The sequence below is a fragment of the Mauremys mutica genome, chromosome 1 (genome assembly GCF_020497125.1).
Source record: "Mauremys mutica isolate MM-2020 ecotype Southern chromosome 1, ASM2049712v1, whole genome shotgun sequence".
In the NCBI taxonomy this organism is placed as follows: Eukaryota; Metazoa; Chordata; order Testudines; family Geoemydidae; genus Mauremys; species Mauremys mutica.
In genome coordinates this window covers 163,110,351-163,127,499 of record NC_059072.1, presented here as the reverse complement: position 1 = coordinate 163,127,499, position 17,149 = coordinate 163,110,351, and the positions used below count along the sequence as shown (strand labels likewise).

At 44.5% G+C, this 17,149-nt stretch overlaps 1 protein-coding gene across 1 annotated transcript in view; it reads right to left on the bottom strand.

The window, feature by feature from the left end:
* The window catches only part of LOC123361648 (coagulation factor V-like), a 62,084-nt gene that overhangs the window by 9,136 nt on the left and 35,799 nt on the right, over positions 1-17,149 (bottom strand). The window contains exons 15-20 of the mRNA XM_045001690.1: positions 9,132-9,368; positions 7,348-7,555; positions 5,103-5,276; positions 2,269-2,385; positions 1,719-1,790; positions 499-593 (exon numbers count right to left, since the gene is read on the bottom strand). Of these exons, the coding sequence (XP_044857625.1) occupies positions 499-593; positions 1,719-1,790; positions 2,269-2,385; positions 5,103-5,276; positions 7,348-7,555; positions 9,132-9,368 (903 nt within the window). The remainder of the gene's footprint in view (positions 1-498; positions 594-1,718; positions 1,791-2,268; positions 2,386-5,102; positions 5,277-7,347; positions 7,556-9,131; positions 9,369-17,149) is intronic.

The window sequence follows — 17,149 nt, the reverse complement described above, 5'->3', positions numbered from 1 at the left end:
TAATGTACAAAACAACGTGTAATGCATTAACCACCCCCACCCCACGTAACAGTTTGTGTAGTGAAGTAGAAAGCAGATGTTCAACCCATGACTAGACTGAAGGATTAGCTGGTCACGCAGCAAGTGAATACATGTACACATTGAGAGACGGGGACAGCAAAAGGACAGGCTGTTTATCTACAGTATGATTATACCCTGAGCAGCGGCACGGCAAAATTCTCCGCAATTCCCCCCAACAACAGGCCATGACCCTGACACAGTACTGGGGCTGTGGCTCAGCATTCACTTGAAGAGGAGCGTGCGACCTACTGAATCATCAGTACCACTTCCTCCAACACCTGAGTTTTCCTTGGCAGCCTCTTTGGGAAGGTCTAGTTATAGTTTGACCTTGTTTAACACACGAGACCCAAAATAAACCCAGCATGTGTGTGGTGGTGTAGCTGCAGGCATCACCTAACCTGTCCGGACATCACAGTGGGCAAGTTATACCAACCATACCTGGATCCATGGAAATTCACCATGCTCCATGTCAGTGCTCCAAGCATTATATTTTCCAGCGTTGTTTAATCTAGCTAATTTAGGTTCCCAATAGTCTAGGTTGAAAAAAGGAACAAGGATATATGGTAAAAATCAAGGAAAACTAGAAAGCCACTGGCTTCTCAGCATGCATATTTCAGTTCTTTTTTGGTTTGTCCTGAAGAAAGAGACTCCAGCACAAATACCTGATAAGCTGTAAAGCTGACAAAAGCTTCAGAGACATTGGACGTTATCAGCAAATAAAAATTGATTGTACCCAGCCCCTGATCTTCTGTAGGTATAGATAATGCTGTTCAGGGAGGCAGTGCAGGGCCGCCCAGAGGGGGGGGCAAGAGGGGCAATTTGCCCCAGGCCCCGAGCCCCACAGGGGCCCCCACCAGAGTTTTTCGGGGCCCCTGGAGCGGGGTCCTTCACTCGCTCCGGGGGGGGCCCGGAAAACTCTTGCGGGGCCGGGCCCAGGAGCTTCTTCCGCTCCCGGTCTTCGCCGGCGGGGGGACCTTCTGCTCCGGGACGGAAGGACCCCCCACTGGCGAATTACCGCCGAAGTGGGACCCACCGCCGAAGTTCAGCTCGGTCTTCGGCGGTAATTCGGCGGCGGGGGGCCCTTCCCTTCCGGGACCTGCCGCCGAAGTGCCCCGAAAACCCGCGGTGGAGACCCCCCCGCCGCCGAATTACCGCCGAAGACCGGGCTGCACTTCGGCGGCGGGTCCCGCTTCGGCGGTAATTCGGCGAGGGGGATCCCCCCCGCGGGTCTTCGGGGCACTTTGGCGGCGAGTCCCGGAACGGAAGGACCCCCCGCTGCCGAAGACCCCAGGCCCCCGGAATCCTCTGGGCGGCCCTGAGGCAGTGTAGCTATCCCATCAGAACTTCTTCTGCCAGCCTTCTTCTGCCACCACTAGGGTGCTCTGCTGGCATAGCTATGCCAGCCAAGCTCTGCAGTGTACACATGGCCTTGGGCTGCTCAGTCCTGCTCTGACTCTGGGCCTGCAGAACCGAGAGCTTTCTGAAGTCTGACAGCCTGTTAATTACTGAAATGATGCCATAAGACAGTAGCATGCATGAAACATGGAGAGGCAGAGAAAATCTACAATTGCACTGCCTGGTGCCAAGTCATATTACTGAAGACCATGTCTGACCTTCTCAAATAATAAAATGTTCTTCTACCATGTATTTAAACTCACTTATGTGACGAGAAGCACTGATCTGTGAATCAAGTATAAGTCCATTCATTAGGCCCATTGGTAACTTGCACTCTAGAGAGAACACAAAAATGGCTGATTACTGATGAGCTGCAGTCCATAACTTATCAGGAAAAAGAGGGTCATTCAGAGTCATGTTTGAGGAGGTGGCTGGGCCTTTCTGATGAGGTCACCCTTTGTACCAACTCCCAATAGGGCAGATTTGGGACTTCATCACTGTTAAAAAAAGAAAAGAGAGAGAGAGAGCAAGAGAGAGTGCTCTGTATGCCCAGAGGATCAAAATCATCTCTGCATTCAATTCCCTCAATTAAGGATTCATAGGTGGTTTTAGGGAATCAACGAATGTAAAGTTAGTACTCTGAATGCTATACAACACTTCTTTTAAATTCAATTTACTATAATCACCCCTTTATAATACAGCCATTTCCTCAATTCAGACTCTATTCCATCATTACTGTCCCATGCCCTGAAAGGGAGAGAACTTTATAACTAGAATCCTGTATATTAGAATGATCATGATTAGACTCAGTACCTTTTTCTACAACGATAAAGGAGGCCTGCATTCCAGCTTGCTGATATTCCCCCACTTCGGTGTCTAAAAGCCACATACCAGATTTTGGTGGTGTCATTTCAATAGTTCGAAATGAGCCTTTAAAAGCGAGAGGAGAAAAACAAATCAGAGCTAATCTACTGAAAAGTTAGCAGCAGATTGGCTGAGACAGAACAGTGAGGCTGGATAAACCAAGGGCTATCTATCCTGCCCATTTCTGGTGGCTTGACAAAGTGAGAGTCTAATATCCTGCACCTATTGGAAAGCATAGCAGATCCCAACATCATTCTCCTTTTAATAAACAGGTTCTAATTAGAGACATGCGGGAATCAAAAGTTCAGATCTGAATCCAAGCTTCACCGCTTTAAAATTTACCTTTTCACATAACCTTGGATGCATGCACATATTTTGTATAATACTGCATACACAGTATGTGTTGTGTGGTCATGTGGTGAACGACCTAACCTTTTACACGGATTCATGCTGTGGTAACAGTAACTTTGAGGGGCTGATGCTGGCCACTGCTCCAGCCATGGCTCTGGCAGTGTGTAAGGGTTGTAAAGGAGCCACAACAGACCATGCACTAGAGGGGAATTCTCCATGAGTCACAGCCTTATGCTGCCCCCACCATCCTGACACGTTCTTAAAAACCTCCAGTGACGGGGATTCCACAACCTCCCTTGGAAGCCTATTTCAGAGCTCAGCTACCCTTAGAGTTAGAATGTTCTTCCTAATGTCTAACCTAATCTCCCTGGCTGCAGATTAGGCCCATTACTTCTTGTAGGCCCTTCAATGGAGAACAATTGGTCATCGTCCTCTTTATAACAGCTTTTAACATACTGGAAGACTTATCAGGTCGCCCTCTCAGGTTTCTCTTCTGAAGACTAAACATGTCCAGTTTATTTAACCATTCTTCATAGATCAGGTTTGCTAACCCTTTCATCATTTTTGTTGGTCTCCTTCGGACTGTCTCCATTTTGTCCACATCTTTCCTAAAGTGTGTGCCCAGCACAGGTTCTGGCTTTTAATTTTCCCCGGTGGTGCTCAACCCCCATTCAGCCCCAGGCCCCACCTCCACCCCCACCCTGCCCCTTCCCACCCCCACTCCACCCCCTCCTCTTTCTGATACCTCCCCTGAGTGCACCCCGTCCCCACTCCTCCCCCTCGCAGCGCCTCCTGCACGTCGCGGAACAGCTGTTCAGCATTGTGCAGGAGGCGCTGGGAGGGAGGGGTAGGAGTTGATCGGAGGGGGCCAGCAGCAGGTGGGAGTCTAGCTTACCTGCTGGTGGGTGCTAAACACCCACTAATTTTTCTCTCGGGGGGTACTGGCCCTGGAGCACCCACAGAGTCTGCACCTATGGTGCCCAGAGTTGGACACAGTACTCCAGCTGAGGCCTCACCAGTGCTGAGTAGAGCAGGACAATTACTTCCCAAGTCTTACATACAACACTCCTGTCAATAGACCCCAGAATGATATTAAGGCTTTTTCACAACTGCATCACATTGTTGACTCATTTTAAATTTGTGATCCACTATAACCCCCAGATCCTTTTCAGCAGTACTACCAGCTAGCCAGTTATTCCCCATTTTGTAGCTGTGCATTTGATTTTTCCTTCCTAAGTGAAGTATTTTGCACTTGTCTTTATTGAATTTCATCCTATCGATTTCAGACCAATTCTCCAATTTGTTAAGGTTGTTTTGAATTCTAATCCTGTCCTGCACCCCTCCCACCTTGGTATCACCTGCAAATTTTACAAGCACTCAGTTATTCATATCATTAATGAAAATATTGACTAGTTCTGGACCGAGGACTGACCCCGGATGGACCCCAATGGATAAGCCCTCCCAGTTTGTCAGCAAACCATTGAGAACTGCTCTTTGAGTACCATCTTTCAACCTATTGTGCACCCACCTTATAGTAATTTCCCTGGTTTGATTATGGGAATGTCTTGTGGGACTGTATGAAAAGCATTTTGATGGCAACAAAAAAGAGCTCTATTGTGATTATTAACTAGTTATTCATGGGCTCTTTCTTTTCAGTATGAATACTAAGCTTTCTAGCCACAATTCTCCAAGCACTTTACAAAGGGAAATCAGCATTATTGTCCTCATTTTGCAGATGGGGGAAACAGGGACAGAGCAGGGAAGGGACTTGCCCATGTTCACACAGCAGGTCAGTGGCAGAGCTGGGAACAGACCCCAGACAACACGGCCTCCCACCTCTCTCTCTCCTATACAAACCTGCTATGCCTGATCAGGACATCAGTCCATGCACTCCATATCCATCTGCAACCTTGCCTAGTAACTTACATTTCAGAGGAAAGCGCCTCCTCTCCAGTCCCACCTCCCCAACTCAGTGAAGTAGATCTGTGGTTCTCAAACTTTTGTACTGATGACCCCTTTCACACAGCAAACCTCTGAGGGAGACCCCCGCATATAAATTAAAACACTTTTAAATATATTTAACATCGTTATAAATCCAGGAGATAAAGCAGGGTTTGAGGTGGTGGCTGACAGCTTGCAACCTCCCATGTAATAACCTCGCAACCCCCTGAGGAGTCCCGACCCCCAGTTTGAGAACCCGGGGGTAAATGATGCTGGGGTTGGGGAAGTCCTTTCCGACATCACAGGAAATGAACAGCTAGTACCTTGCAACACAAGACTTGATCATCACTATCTTAATGGGCCCAAGCCAATTTCTGCTTTTGCTGCTCTAATGACACTGAATTTTAGTAGAGTCACTCCAACATTACCAAGTGTAGGGTTTAGCCTCATAATTATGAGTATAAATGACAAGACACTGAGCTGATATGTACCTGGGAGGAGAGGGTAGACACCAAGCTGATGCCCAGGGACTTCTGTGAAGGTCTGACCATGAAAGTGAACCACGTGAATATCTTTTGACCCACCCATATTCAACAAGTGCCATCGGACCAGTTCATCTTTATACATCCTCAGTCCTTGCAAGTGATATATGATCCCATTAATGGCTGAAAAGAAAAATATTATAAAGGATAAAAAAAACTACAAACACACTCCAGCTGAGCGGCAATAAAGATGTCAACTAGATTTGGACCAGAGGATACAGATTGGCTTTAGATCCAAATGTCTCCAAAGCCTATAGAGTTTCAGATCTGGTTTCCTGGTCCATGCCAATCTCTAGTGTCAACATATAATAATGACCTTCTCTCAGTTAATGAATTAAGTGTCATTGCAAGCGTAATTGATGGTCATTCAAATAAGTGAGAAGGCTTTCTACCTTCCTGGTAGAAACAAAATGAACAAAAGCCCCAGAAACTCTTGAACAGTTAAAAGTAGATAGTGTTGAAATGTATGTTTGAACGAGTCGAACATGAGGCCAGCGTGATTCATATTAGGTTTGTGAGCCAAACTAACCTCATAAACCCTATAATAGGGGGCCTAAATTAAGTGGATTCCTCTTAAAGGGTCATCATCAGGTGGATGTTGCAGCTCTGAAAATTTCAAAGGAACCCTCCCCAAGGTCCCTGCTGGCAGTGGAAAAAAAAGGTCTCGAAAATATTAATCAAGTGTTGAGCAATACCCAAATGTCTGCCTGAGACTGCAAACAGCCTAAAGCAATAGCTCTGAGAGGTGTGAACTATTCACTTCATCTGAATAGTGCATTGATTCTGAAATGTAAAGGTGATGATTTAAATGTCAACTTTATTAACTATTTCACTACTGATCATTTTAGTGGAAACATCCAGCGAATGTGCTTATTTCAATTACAAACTGCCTCTCATCTCCTCAGTTGGGGGATTTAATATTAAAATAAACTAACAGAGGTTACTGTGTTGATGGCAATATTCAATATCATATTAAATTCAGAAAAACTCAATTTTTCAAATTTAAATGGAAGTGCCACAGAATTCACAGCCTGCTGCACCTGAAGGCCAGAGAATTCAGAGACCAGGCCACAGGATTTAAGCACTGCTTGCTGTAGAGTATAGGGGGCTTGAATATAATGAGACAGACTCTATTAATGTCAACAGATCTGACTTATGCCTGACTTTAAGGACCACATTTTAAAAACGTGGCTTCCATTTTTGTGTACAATCACTTATTCACATGAATAATAGCACTAACCGGCCAAGTTTCCAAAAGAGGTCTCCCATTTAGGCACCTACATGAAGTGATCAGATTTTCAAAAGTGTGCATCATCTAACAGCTCTCATTGTTGTGAATGGGGGGAGCTGCTGGGTCCTGAGCTCTTTGGAATAATTGGCCACTTCTTTGGGTACGTAGGTGGGAACAGGACTCTTCTGAAAAGCCAGATTCTGTTGTGGGTGCCAAGCCAAGCACGTCTGAAAATCCACCCCCTATGCACAAACTCCCATCTGTGCCAATTAGAGCTGGCTGAAACCTGGATGTTCTGTTTCATGGGGAAATTCACAATTTTTCTGAAACACAAAAATGTATTTTTGTGGGAAATATAATTAAAACTGATGCAATTTTGCAAAAAAAATTGGTGTAATCAGATCAGCATTTTCAATTCAATTGAAAACTGTTTCAGTTGAAATTTTTCTACCAGCTCTCCTGAAAAAACAAACCACCAACAACCAACAGACAGACAGACAGGGCCTGTGCTATGCCTGGCTGAAAATTCTCTTGAAACTGCTTTTTGATGGAAAATTGATTGTTTTTAACTGAAATTCTCATAGAAAGGTTCTGTTTTCCATGGAAAACTTCAACTTGTGTTGAAAAACTGAAGAACCGAGAGTTTATGGTTTTCAACCCACAACTGAAAACTTCTTGTCCAAAACCTGAAAACTTTTTTTTTTGGGGGGGGGGGGGGAGTGATTTTCTCTGGAAAATTTGAACAAACATTTTTTCTGTTTTTGTCAACATTTTCCAACCAGCTCTAGTCTATATGCATATTCTATTTTTATATGCACAAGGAATAGTGCAAAAAAAAAGATGCATGCAAATGATGTATGCGCGCAAATAGACAAGTGCACCAAGAGAAGCTGGGTTGAGGTCTTTTTAACTCCTCCCTCTTCCCTCCCAACATGGATAACCGACAAAGGGAAACATTAGTACCATGGAATTTATGGTATTTTTGCACTTCTGAGGTCTTCTCACTGTAAGTCCTTTTGGAATGCTTATTGAAGTACCAGCTTTTCTCTTCATCAAAGACCATAAAAAGCAGGACAAACTCTCGGGTATCTACTGGCCTGTTACTTGTACTGAGGGTTCCCTTTTGACAGATCAAGATTGGACCAATCAAGCCTGAGTGAATATCTTTCTCCTGGAAGGCAATAAATACAAATTACAAGTAAAAGGTAGGGTTTCCCAAAATACGACATTAATAACAATTTGCACATTCACAAGGGCTTTCATTTGAGGATTTTCCCTTACAAATGTTAACATTGGTGCACAGGAATTGCCAGACTGGATCAGACGCAAGGCCCTTGCAGTTCAGCATCGTGTCTACAACAGTGGCCAGTGCCAGATTTTTTTCATGTTTTTTAAATGGCCCTAAAACGTATGCTGCCAGTCCCTGATCCCTGTCTAGTTCTGCATGGGTGGCCAGTTCCAGAGGAGGCATTATAATCATTTCTGTATTGTTCCCCATCCTATTCCATATGCATCATAACATTTTGTTTGCTTTTTCAACTGCAGCTGCACATTGAGCAGAGGTTTTCATTGATCTGTCTGTAGCGATGCTCAGGTACCGTTCCTGAGTTGATATGGTTAATTTAGAACCACATAAGGTGCAAGTAGTTTAACATTTTCTGTCTAATATGCATTATTTTGTATAAATCAATACTGAATTTAATCTACCATCATGTTGCCCATTTAACTAGCTTGGTTAAGTCCCTCTGAAGTTCCTCACAGTCTTCTCTGGACTTGGCTAACCTAAATTAATTGTGTCATCAATAGATATTGCTACCTCACTAGTCACCTCCCTCTCTTTCCAGGTCATTAAAAAAAAACAAAAAAAACCCAAAAAAACCCCCACAACAATGGAGCTAATACAGAACCTTGTGACCCCTTGTTGTTAGCCTTTTGCCATCATGAAAACTGACCATTTAATCCTACTATTTGTTAACTCTTTTAACCAGTATTTGATCCATGACTATACTCAGCCTTGCATTGTAGGACTAATTACTTTCCACAGTAGCCTCCTATGCGTGACCTTTTCAAGGGCCTTTTGAAAGTGTAAATAAAATATGCCATTTGATTCTGCGTTATCTGCTATTTTACTGACACATTAAAAGGATTCTAACAGATTAGTGACACAACTTTCCTTTACAGAAACCATGCTGGATAGACCCTATCATACCATGATCTTCCAGATCTTTTATTATTCTATTTGAATGATTATTTCAACCAATTTACCAGGTAGAGAAGTAAGACTTTATTAATTAATAAAGGTTGGGTAAAGGTCCCATTTTACAGACGAGGAACCCAGATCCAAGATGTATTTGCACATCACATTGCAAACATGGGGGCTGGGCGAATCTCTCAGCTATGCTATATTCCTAACTAAGGGCCTGATCCAAACGTCTACTGAACTCAACAGAAGGACTTTGGATCAGGCCCTAAATTTGCGATAGAGGGCTTGATTCAACATTGCCTTGCATAGCTAATGAACTCTATGCAAAGTGGCTATGAAATGCTACCAAATCAGAGTTCTCCACCCACTCATGCCAGTGGCAGCAATTTATATTTACTTTGCATAGGCATAAACGATTAGATGAGGAACAAGAGAGTGGCGAATCAGGCCCAAAAGAATAGGAAGCAAAGCCAGTATTTCAGCAACAAGACATAGTAGTTGTTATCCAGCAGATTGTAGCAGCCTTCTGCTTAGATTTCCTTACCGGGTTTACAGCAGAGTAATAGGCCCAGGACCTACAGGCTGCTCCAGGTTGTATAGGTCCAGACCGCTTGGTTGCAAACCATACGTAGGTATAGGTGTCATTTGGCTGAACTGCATCATCCTTTTTGAACCAGTCTGGAGACTCATCTTCATAACTGCTTCCCTCAGAGGATTTCTCATAGAAAAGCCCATGGGAATGGAGGGAATATGGTCTGGATGCCAGATTTTTAAAATGAACCTGGAAAATAAATACAGGCAGATTCTTGATTAGCAGATCTGGGCCTAAACCAACCCACCAGGCATAAAACACCCATGAACGGTGTAAAGTAAAAATTCAGGATTCAGATTTGTCTACTGATTATGGGCTAGATTGTGCCTGGTTGGAGGTGGGGAGTGTAACTCCTGACACATCTTTATGGGGTGCAGCAGACTCCACTGTGCACAGCTAGGAGTATGTGGGGAGCAGGGTAATGGCTCTGCCTACTCCCTGCCCCCTTTCCAGCATTGTTCTCAAGAGGGAGCAAGTTGGTAGCAGTCCCTGCATTCCTGTGAGAACCCCAATTCCAGGCAGGTCTACCATGGGTTGCACAAGGGTGATAAGGAGTCTTTATTCTTTCCTACACCCTTGGGTGGCTGTGTTAGACAGGGCACAAGCTAGTTCTACAGTAATACCAGATCCCAGTGTTTGTAATTCCCACTGGTGTCAATGGGAGTTTCTCTATTATGCATCTCCCTCATCCCAGAGGTGGACTGCCAGGGCAAGGAGCTGGTCTTTTCTCCCTCACTCAGAAGATGGAGTTCCAAGATTAGGGTTGGCTTTTCTCTCCCCTTTTCTTGTTCCTGATTTTTATGTAACTTATCTGTTTCCTTATGTACTTGAGAGCCTGATCAAAGAAGTTCGAGATAATGAACAGGTGGCTAATGGTTCGAATGGTGGTCTGGTGAGGCATTTCAGTACCAGGTTGAGGTCCCATGTTGGTGTAGGTTGTCGCACGTCTGGGTAAACATTTCTGAGACCCCCGAGGAAGCGTTTTGTAGTTGGGTGTGCGAATGTCGATGTTCCATCGATCTCTTGGTGGAATGCTGAAATGGCCGCAAGATGGACTCTGATCAAGCTCATTGTTAAGCCAGTGCTTTTCAGCTCTAATCTGAGGGTACGTCCATACTACCCGCCCGGGTCGGCGGGTAACGATCGACTTCTCGGAGTTTGATATATCGCGTCTCATCTAGACGCGATATATCGAACTCCAAACGCGCTCCTGTCGACTCCGGAACTCCACCACCGCGAACGGCGGTGGCGGAGTCGACGGGGGAGCCGTGGACTTCAATCCCGCACCATGAGGACGGGTAAGTAATTCGAACTAAGGTACTTCGAGTTCAGCTACGCTATTCGTGTAGCTGAACTTGCGTACCTTAGTTCGAACCCCCGCCCCAGTGTAGACCAGGCCTAAGATTAATGGTAGTGCAGCTGAATTGCTCATCAAGTGTCTTCCTTGACACCAGGCAGAGAACCTCTTCCATTTTTGAAGCGATGTGTTTCTCATAGTCAGTTTTCTGCTGTTTAATAACACGTTTGACTTGTTCCGCGCAGGTTATTTCGTCATGGTGGAAACATTCAGAAGCCATGCCTGTAGGTGGAGTATCTCCAGATTTGGGTGGAGAGTTCAACCGTTGTGTTGAGACAGCAGATCCGACCGGCCCGGGAGAGCTCGCGGGGCGCATATCGCCATGCATAACAGGTAAGGATACCATGCCTGCCTGGGCCATGTCGGGACTGTAAGGATAACTTTGGCTCTGTCTGCTCATATCTTGTGTATCATGTATGATATGACTGGTATCGGTGGAAACACATACATGAGTGGTGCCTCCCATTTGATGAAGAAGGCATCCCCTAATGACCGGTAGCCCCGGTCCTGCTCTCGAGGAGAACACTGTGCATTTGTGATTCATTGGGGATGCAAACAGATCGATGGTGGGAGTGCCCCACTGTCTGAAGATTGAACTCAGGACCTCTCCATTCATCTCCCATTCATGATCCTGGGAGAAGTAGCTGCTGAGCGTGTCTGCTGTCACATTCTGACAACTTGGCAGCTAACACGCTGAGATGTTTACGTTATCTTGTTTGCACCAATTCCAAAGTTTCATGGCTTCTGTGCATAGAGAATGTGAGCGAGCTCATCCTTGCCTGTTGATGTAGAACATGCAGGCAATATTATTGGTCATAATTCAAATGGATTTGTTCCATATATAAGGTAGAAAGTGCCTGCAGGCATTGCAAACTGCTCATAGCTCTAGCAAATTCATGTGCAGTGGAGTCTCTCCTGGAGATCATTTGCCTTGTATCATGTGTTGACTCATGTGAGCACCCCAGCCTATCAGTGAGGCATCTGTGGTGACCACTGTTGTCGGGGGTGTCTGTTGAAAAGGAATACCCATAAAGATATTTTGTAGCCTTGTCCAGCATTGTAATGAGTTGAGGACATTTGGTGGAACTGTGAGCCGTTTGTGTAGGTTGTGTTTGCTTAGTATGTATACCGTGCTTAGCCAACCTTGTAGACTTCGTATATGTAGTCTTGCATGTTGTACCATGAACGTCGTGGCTGCCATGCATCCTAGTAATTTTAGGACCATGCGAGCCCGAACTTGAGGACTGACTTGTACTTCTGAAATGAGGTTTGTGAGGGTTTGTGAATCTGGTAAGGGGTAATGACGCCTTGGCTTCTATGGCATCGAGGTGTGCGTGCCCCAATACAAGTCTAGTTGTTGGACTGGGTTTATGGTTGATTTCCATTCGTTTATTTGTAGACCAAGCTCCCGGAATAGTGTGAAAGTGGATTGGACTGTGTCCATTGTGTTTTGTAGCCAATCGTCCAGGTAGGAAAACATTATTTTCCCCTGTCTGCGCAGATGAGCTGCTACCACCGCTTGAGTTTTGGAGAAGACTCTTGGTGCTGTGGATAGGCCAAATGGTAGTACTCCATATTGGAAGTGTTCTCGTCTACTGTGAATCATGGACATTTCCTATGAGCAGAATGAATGGTGATATGGAAATAAGCATCTTGGACATCGAGGGCTGAAAACCAATACCCCTGTTGCAATGCTGGGAGTATCATACCCAATGTGACCATCTTGAATTTTTGGGATCTGAGAAACTTGTTGTGCTTCTGTTGATCCAGGATGGGTCTCCATCCCCTGCTCTTCTTCTGGGTCAGGAAGTAATGGGAGTAGAATCCCCTCCCTTTGAATTGTAGTGGTACTTGTTCCACAGCACCTAGTTGTAGAAGATGATTGACTTCTTGTCATAGTAGGTGCTCTTGAGAAGGGTTCCTGAAAAGGGACAGGGTAGGGTATATGGGCGGGAGGTAAAGGAGATAGTGTATCCTGACTTGATAACTTCCAACACCCATTGGTCTGATGTTATGGTGGCCCAGGTGTGGTAAAAGGGCTGGAGTCGATGGGCAAAAATTGTGGATGGGTCAGGCGTGAGCACTGTTTCGTGAGGGAGGTTGTTCAGACCCTCGACCAACTTTTCAAAATTGCGGTTTTGGAGGTTCTGCCTGAGAAATCTGCCCCTGAGATTGAGGTGGTCGCTGGCATTGTGATCGTAGATACTGGCATTGTTGCCTATTTGAGAAGTGTCTAGGTCTCTGAGATGGTTGGTATCTCCTTCTCTTTGCAGGGGGGGTGTAAATCCCCAAAGTGCGGAGCATGGCATGAGAGTCCTTCACTGAACGAAGGGCCTTGTCTGTCTTCTGAGAGAAGAGTTATTCCCAGTCGAAAGATAAGTCCTCTAACTTTTGTCTGGAGTTCTTTTGGCTTTTGGCCTCAGGGATACCATGAGGCTTGGCGCATTACTGAGGCTGTGGATGTTGTTCTGGCTGCCGTGTCTGCTGTGTCCAATGCTGCCTGAACGGCTGTTTTGGAACTGAGCTAGCCCTTGGTGATGACGGCCCAGAATTGTGTGTTTTTCCTCTGGTAGCTCAGAGGTGTGCTGGGCAAGTTTCCCATAGTTGCTGTAGTCGTATTTGGCCAGTAGTGCAGAATAATCGGCCACCCGAAACTGAAGGACACCGGAGGAATATATCTTGCGTCTGAACAAGTCGAGTCTTTTGTGTTCTTTGTCATGGGGTGTAACCTTGAACTGTGGCTGCTTGTTACGGTGATTTACTGCCTCAACAACTACGTCCTGGCAGGAGACTGCCTCTCTTTTCGCAGACCTCTCTGCGGAGATATCTGAGCTCACTTTTTTGTTTTTTTTTTCAGTGGGTAGGTCTCCTTTTCCATCCCAGAGAGGCTGTTTGCTTGTTCTCCTCAGGCTGGAGGGACTTCTCTATCAAGATAATTTTAAGACGGAGATCTCTATATCGCTGGGCTCTGGCTTTCAGGTTGCTGCAGTGGGAATATTTCTGGGGAATATGCCCCTAACCCAGGCAGTGTATGCATAAAGAGCGTCCATCTGAAATGGGCATGGCATCACGGCAGGAGCCGCATTGTTTGAAGCCTGGAGACCCCAGCACTTTAACTAGTAACCATCCCTTAAGGGTGGTGGTGGGGTGTTGTCTAATGAACTAACAATAAATTTGTTTTTGTTTTGCTAACACTAACTCTCTAACAGCTTATCTAAATATTTACCTAAAAACTATTTCTTAACGGTTTTTAGGGAGGAGTGCTAACATTGCCCCTTTGCTCCCTTTTCAGCAGAAGACAGTTGAGAAGGAACCGGAGGGCTTGAGTCGTGCGCATGCTACACACAGCACCAATGGTGCCACGAGACACCTACTGCGCACCCGTGACCCATGTGGACATTGCTACCATAAATTTCCAATCGACAGCACCAGGATGTACCGCCACTTAAGGTGGAGTACCCACAGGGATACTACTCGAAGAACCACCCTGTTCCATTCAGTCCATCCCACGAGGGGTCAACAGCTTCCTTATAGTAAATATTCTAATACTCTGTCCCAAAAGATAGTGACCGCTTCTCTTTGGGAAGACTATTCCACCGCCTCAAAGAGCTCATTCACAGGAAGCGTGCCCTTTTGTAATATTCCCCTGTTACTACTAGCTATAATCCCTTGTATTGTATTTATTATTTGTATTTCTTCCACGTCATCCTTAGCATTTATGTGATGGCTGGCATCTTGGCCACCGTGCAGGGATTGAAGTGAGAACCTCTAGAACTAAAAGCTTGAGTAGCTACAACTTGAGCTAAAGCTTCATAGCTGGCTGTGAGTGTGGGGGGACTGTGACAACTCCTGTCATCTGCGAATTGGCTCAGAGGGGAGACCTGTAACACATACTGGCCAGCGAGTTATTTACACTAGAACTGGTCAACATTTTTACATCAAAGTATTTTTAAGACAAAAAGGACTTTTCAGACAAATGGAAACATTTTCATTTTTGTCTAAAGTTTCAGGTTTTTCATTGAAAAATTTTTTCAAGTAAAAAATTCATGTTTCAGTTCAGTTTTGGGGAAAATTATGTTTTCAAAGAGCAAATCTCCCTCCCCTCCCCCACTTTTTAGTTTTGTATTAAAAAACAAAGTTTTTTTGGGTGGGAAGTTAAGGAAAAAAATTATTTTTTACAAGAAGTCCCACCAAAAATGACTGATATTTTTCAACCAGTTCTAGCTCAGCCCCTTCAGATCCTCGTAAGAAACCTTCATGCACCAACACCTGAAGCCTTGACTTACTTGGATGACATCATCTACCTCAGCCCTGATAACAGGACCTAGGATACCCAGGTGTTCTTCATACTCCCCTTCAGGCTCCCGAGTTGTAAAGGTACTATCCACATAGCTTCGGAAAATCACTTTTTTGTATATGGTGTTGCCCCCATCATGGCTGGTTCTGTCATTCCTCATTGTGCTGAGGGGAACATAATGAAATTAGAAAAATTATGGAATTAGAATATAATGGAACATAAACATCATGAATTAAAAAAACTGACATCTTATGATGAAAATTAAAGACCTACACATAAAAATGTCTCAAGATGTAGTCTGAGAAACAGTACTATTTACCGTTGGAATGCTTTGGAGGAAAAAGAATCAGCACAAATGTCAGTGATTCACACTGAAAATGTGTGATCCAGGGTATTAAAGTGGCTACAAAATGATATCGCTATATTCCATTTTTCTCCTCAGTGATTCCACACCAAATTTGCTCAGTTTGCAAATCCTGAAATAGTTTTTCTAACCACCATGATGAAAATTTTCTCTAATACTTGAAAATCCATCTGGGCTATTTATACCTCTTACACCCTCATCCATAAGAAACTGAATCAGAACTTAGAGTTTTGGTGAGGCAATAAGAATCCAGCTCCCTCTCCCACAGATGTATCGGCTCTGGAGAGCTAATGGGAATAAAGGATGTAATTAGTTATCAGCTATAATTCAGAGCCGCATGAGGAAGTGATGCTGACAGCTCAGTGAGAAGGTGTCATCTTTGCATATTTGCCATCTGATCACAACCACATTTAAAAATGCAACTGAACTGTGGAGAAATAGGAGTTTAGTCCCTCATAGTCACCTAAGGTACATCTACACAGGCCACAGCAGACTCGGGCTTGCACTACCCAACTAAAAATATCTGTGTAGATGTGGCTTTGGCTTTGAAGCCTAGGGATGGGGGTGGGAGTCAGAGACAAAGTGCCAGCCTGTGCTTCAATTTCAACGCACTGGCTACACAGCTACTTTTATAGTGTTAGCAAAAGGCCAAGTATGTTGTGCTGCACTTGGAAGGCTTGCTGCTGCAGACTGTGGAAGAGAACTACTCCTCTAGTGTCTAGAGCAAAGGCCTGGGGATCATCTCTTCCTCATGCAGCTCTGAATTATAGCTGATAACTAATTACATCCTTTATTCACATTAGCTCTCCAGTGCTGATACACCTGTGGGAGAGGGAGCTGGATTCTTATTGCCTCACCAAAACTCTAAGTATTGATTCAGTTTCTTATGGATGTAGGTTCTAGTCTCAACTCTTCCAAAGACTCAGGGACAGATCCTCAGCTGGGGGAAGTTGTCACAGCACCATTGACTTCAGTGGTGCTATGGTCATTTATATCAGCAGCTGAGTATCTGCCCCACACAGGGCAAATCATTTCAATATTTGAGCTTCAGGATTTTTACACATGGAGAACTCAGAGCCCTCTGCGCACTCTTGCAAATACAAATAATGAAGGTGGCACTGAAGCAGGGGTCTACATGGGGAAAGTTGGGAAGGGGGAAATAGACACGTTTGTCAAGTAGCCTGAAGATACAATTTGAAAAATACACAATTTGGAGACTGAATTTACTGTAGTGAAACTATTTCCGCTCCTGTCCTAAATCACCCGACAATGAAAATTCAGGCTGTGCAAATATTTTTGTGAATAGCAATTTTAGAATAAAAAGGCAGATTTTGCACAGAAATATGCAATCACTGGTAATTTTGCATGGTTTGATTTAAGCGTCGATCTTCGTCGCAATGAAATTTCAAATTTCTAACAGGTTGAATTTCTCTCTCAGAAAAACTGGATTACAAATTCTCGTTGGGAAATAAAGCCACTTTTTTCAAATCAAAACAAAATGTGAACATCTCAAATTTGGGGTTCATGCGCGATGGTCCAATCAATTCTTGATCTCTGCTAAGACTAACAACAAGGGGGTTAATTAAAATAATCTATGGTGGTGGTGGTGTTTTGCATGATGTGGATACTTATCTGCTGGGAACTGGATTGAGAGCCAAACAACTCATTTTGTACTGGAGATTGAATAAAACTTCAGGTGGTGGGAACTATAAGGCTGGAATTTTCAGTGGGGCCAAGCTCCCAGCTCCATTAGGTCACTTTGAAAAATCTCCACCTAAGTCCCTATCTACCCAAGCTGGATTCAAACTGGCAACTTATAGGCTCTCTCTTGACTGAGTCCCAAACCATCCCATGCACATATACTTAGATACCAAGCTGAGGTATTGACATGGGCCTCATTACTGTAGCATCTGAGCAGCTCCCAATCTTCAATGCATTTATCCCCACAAAAG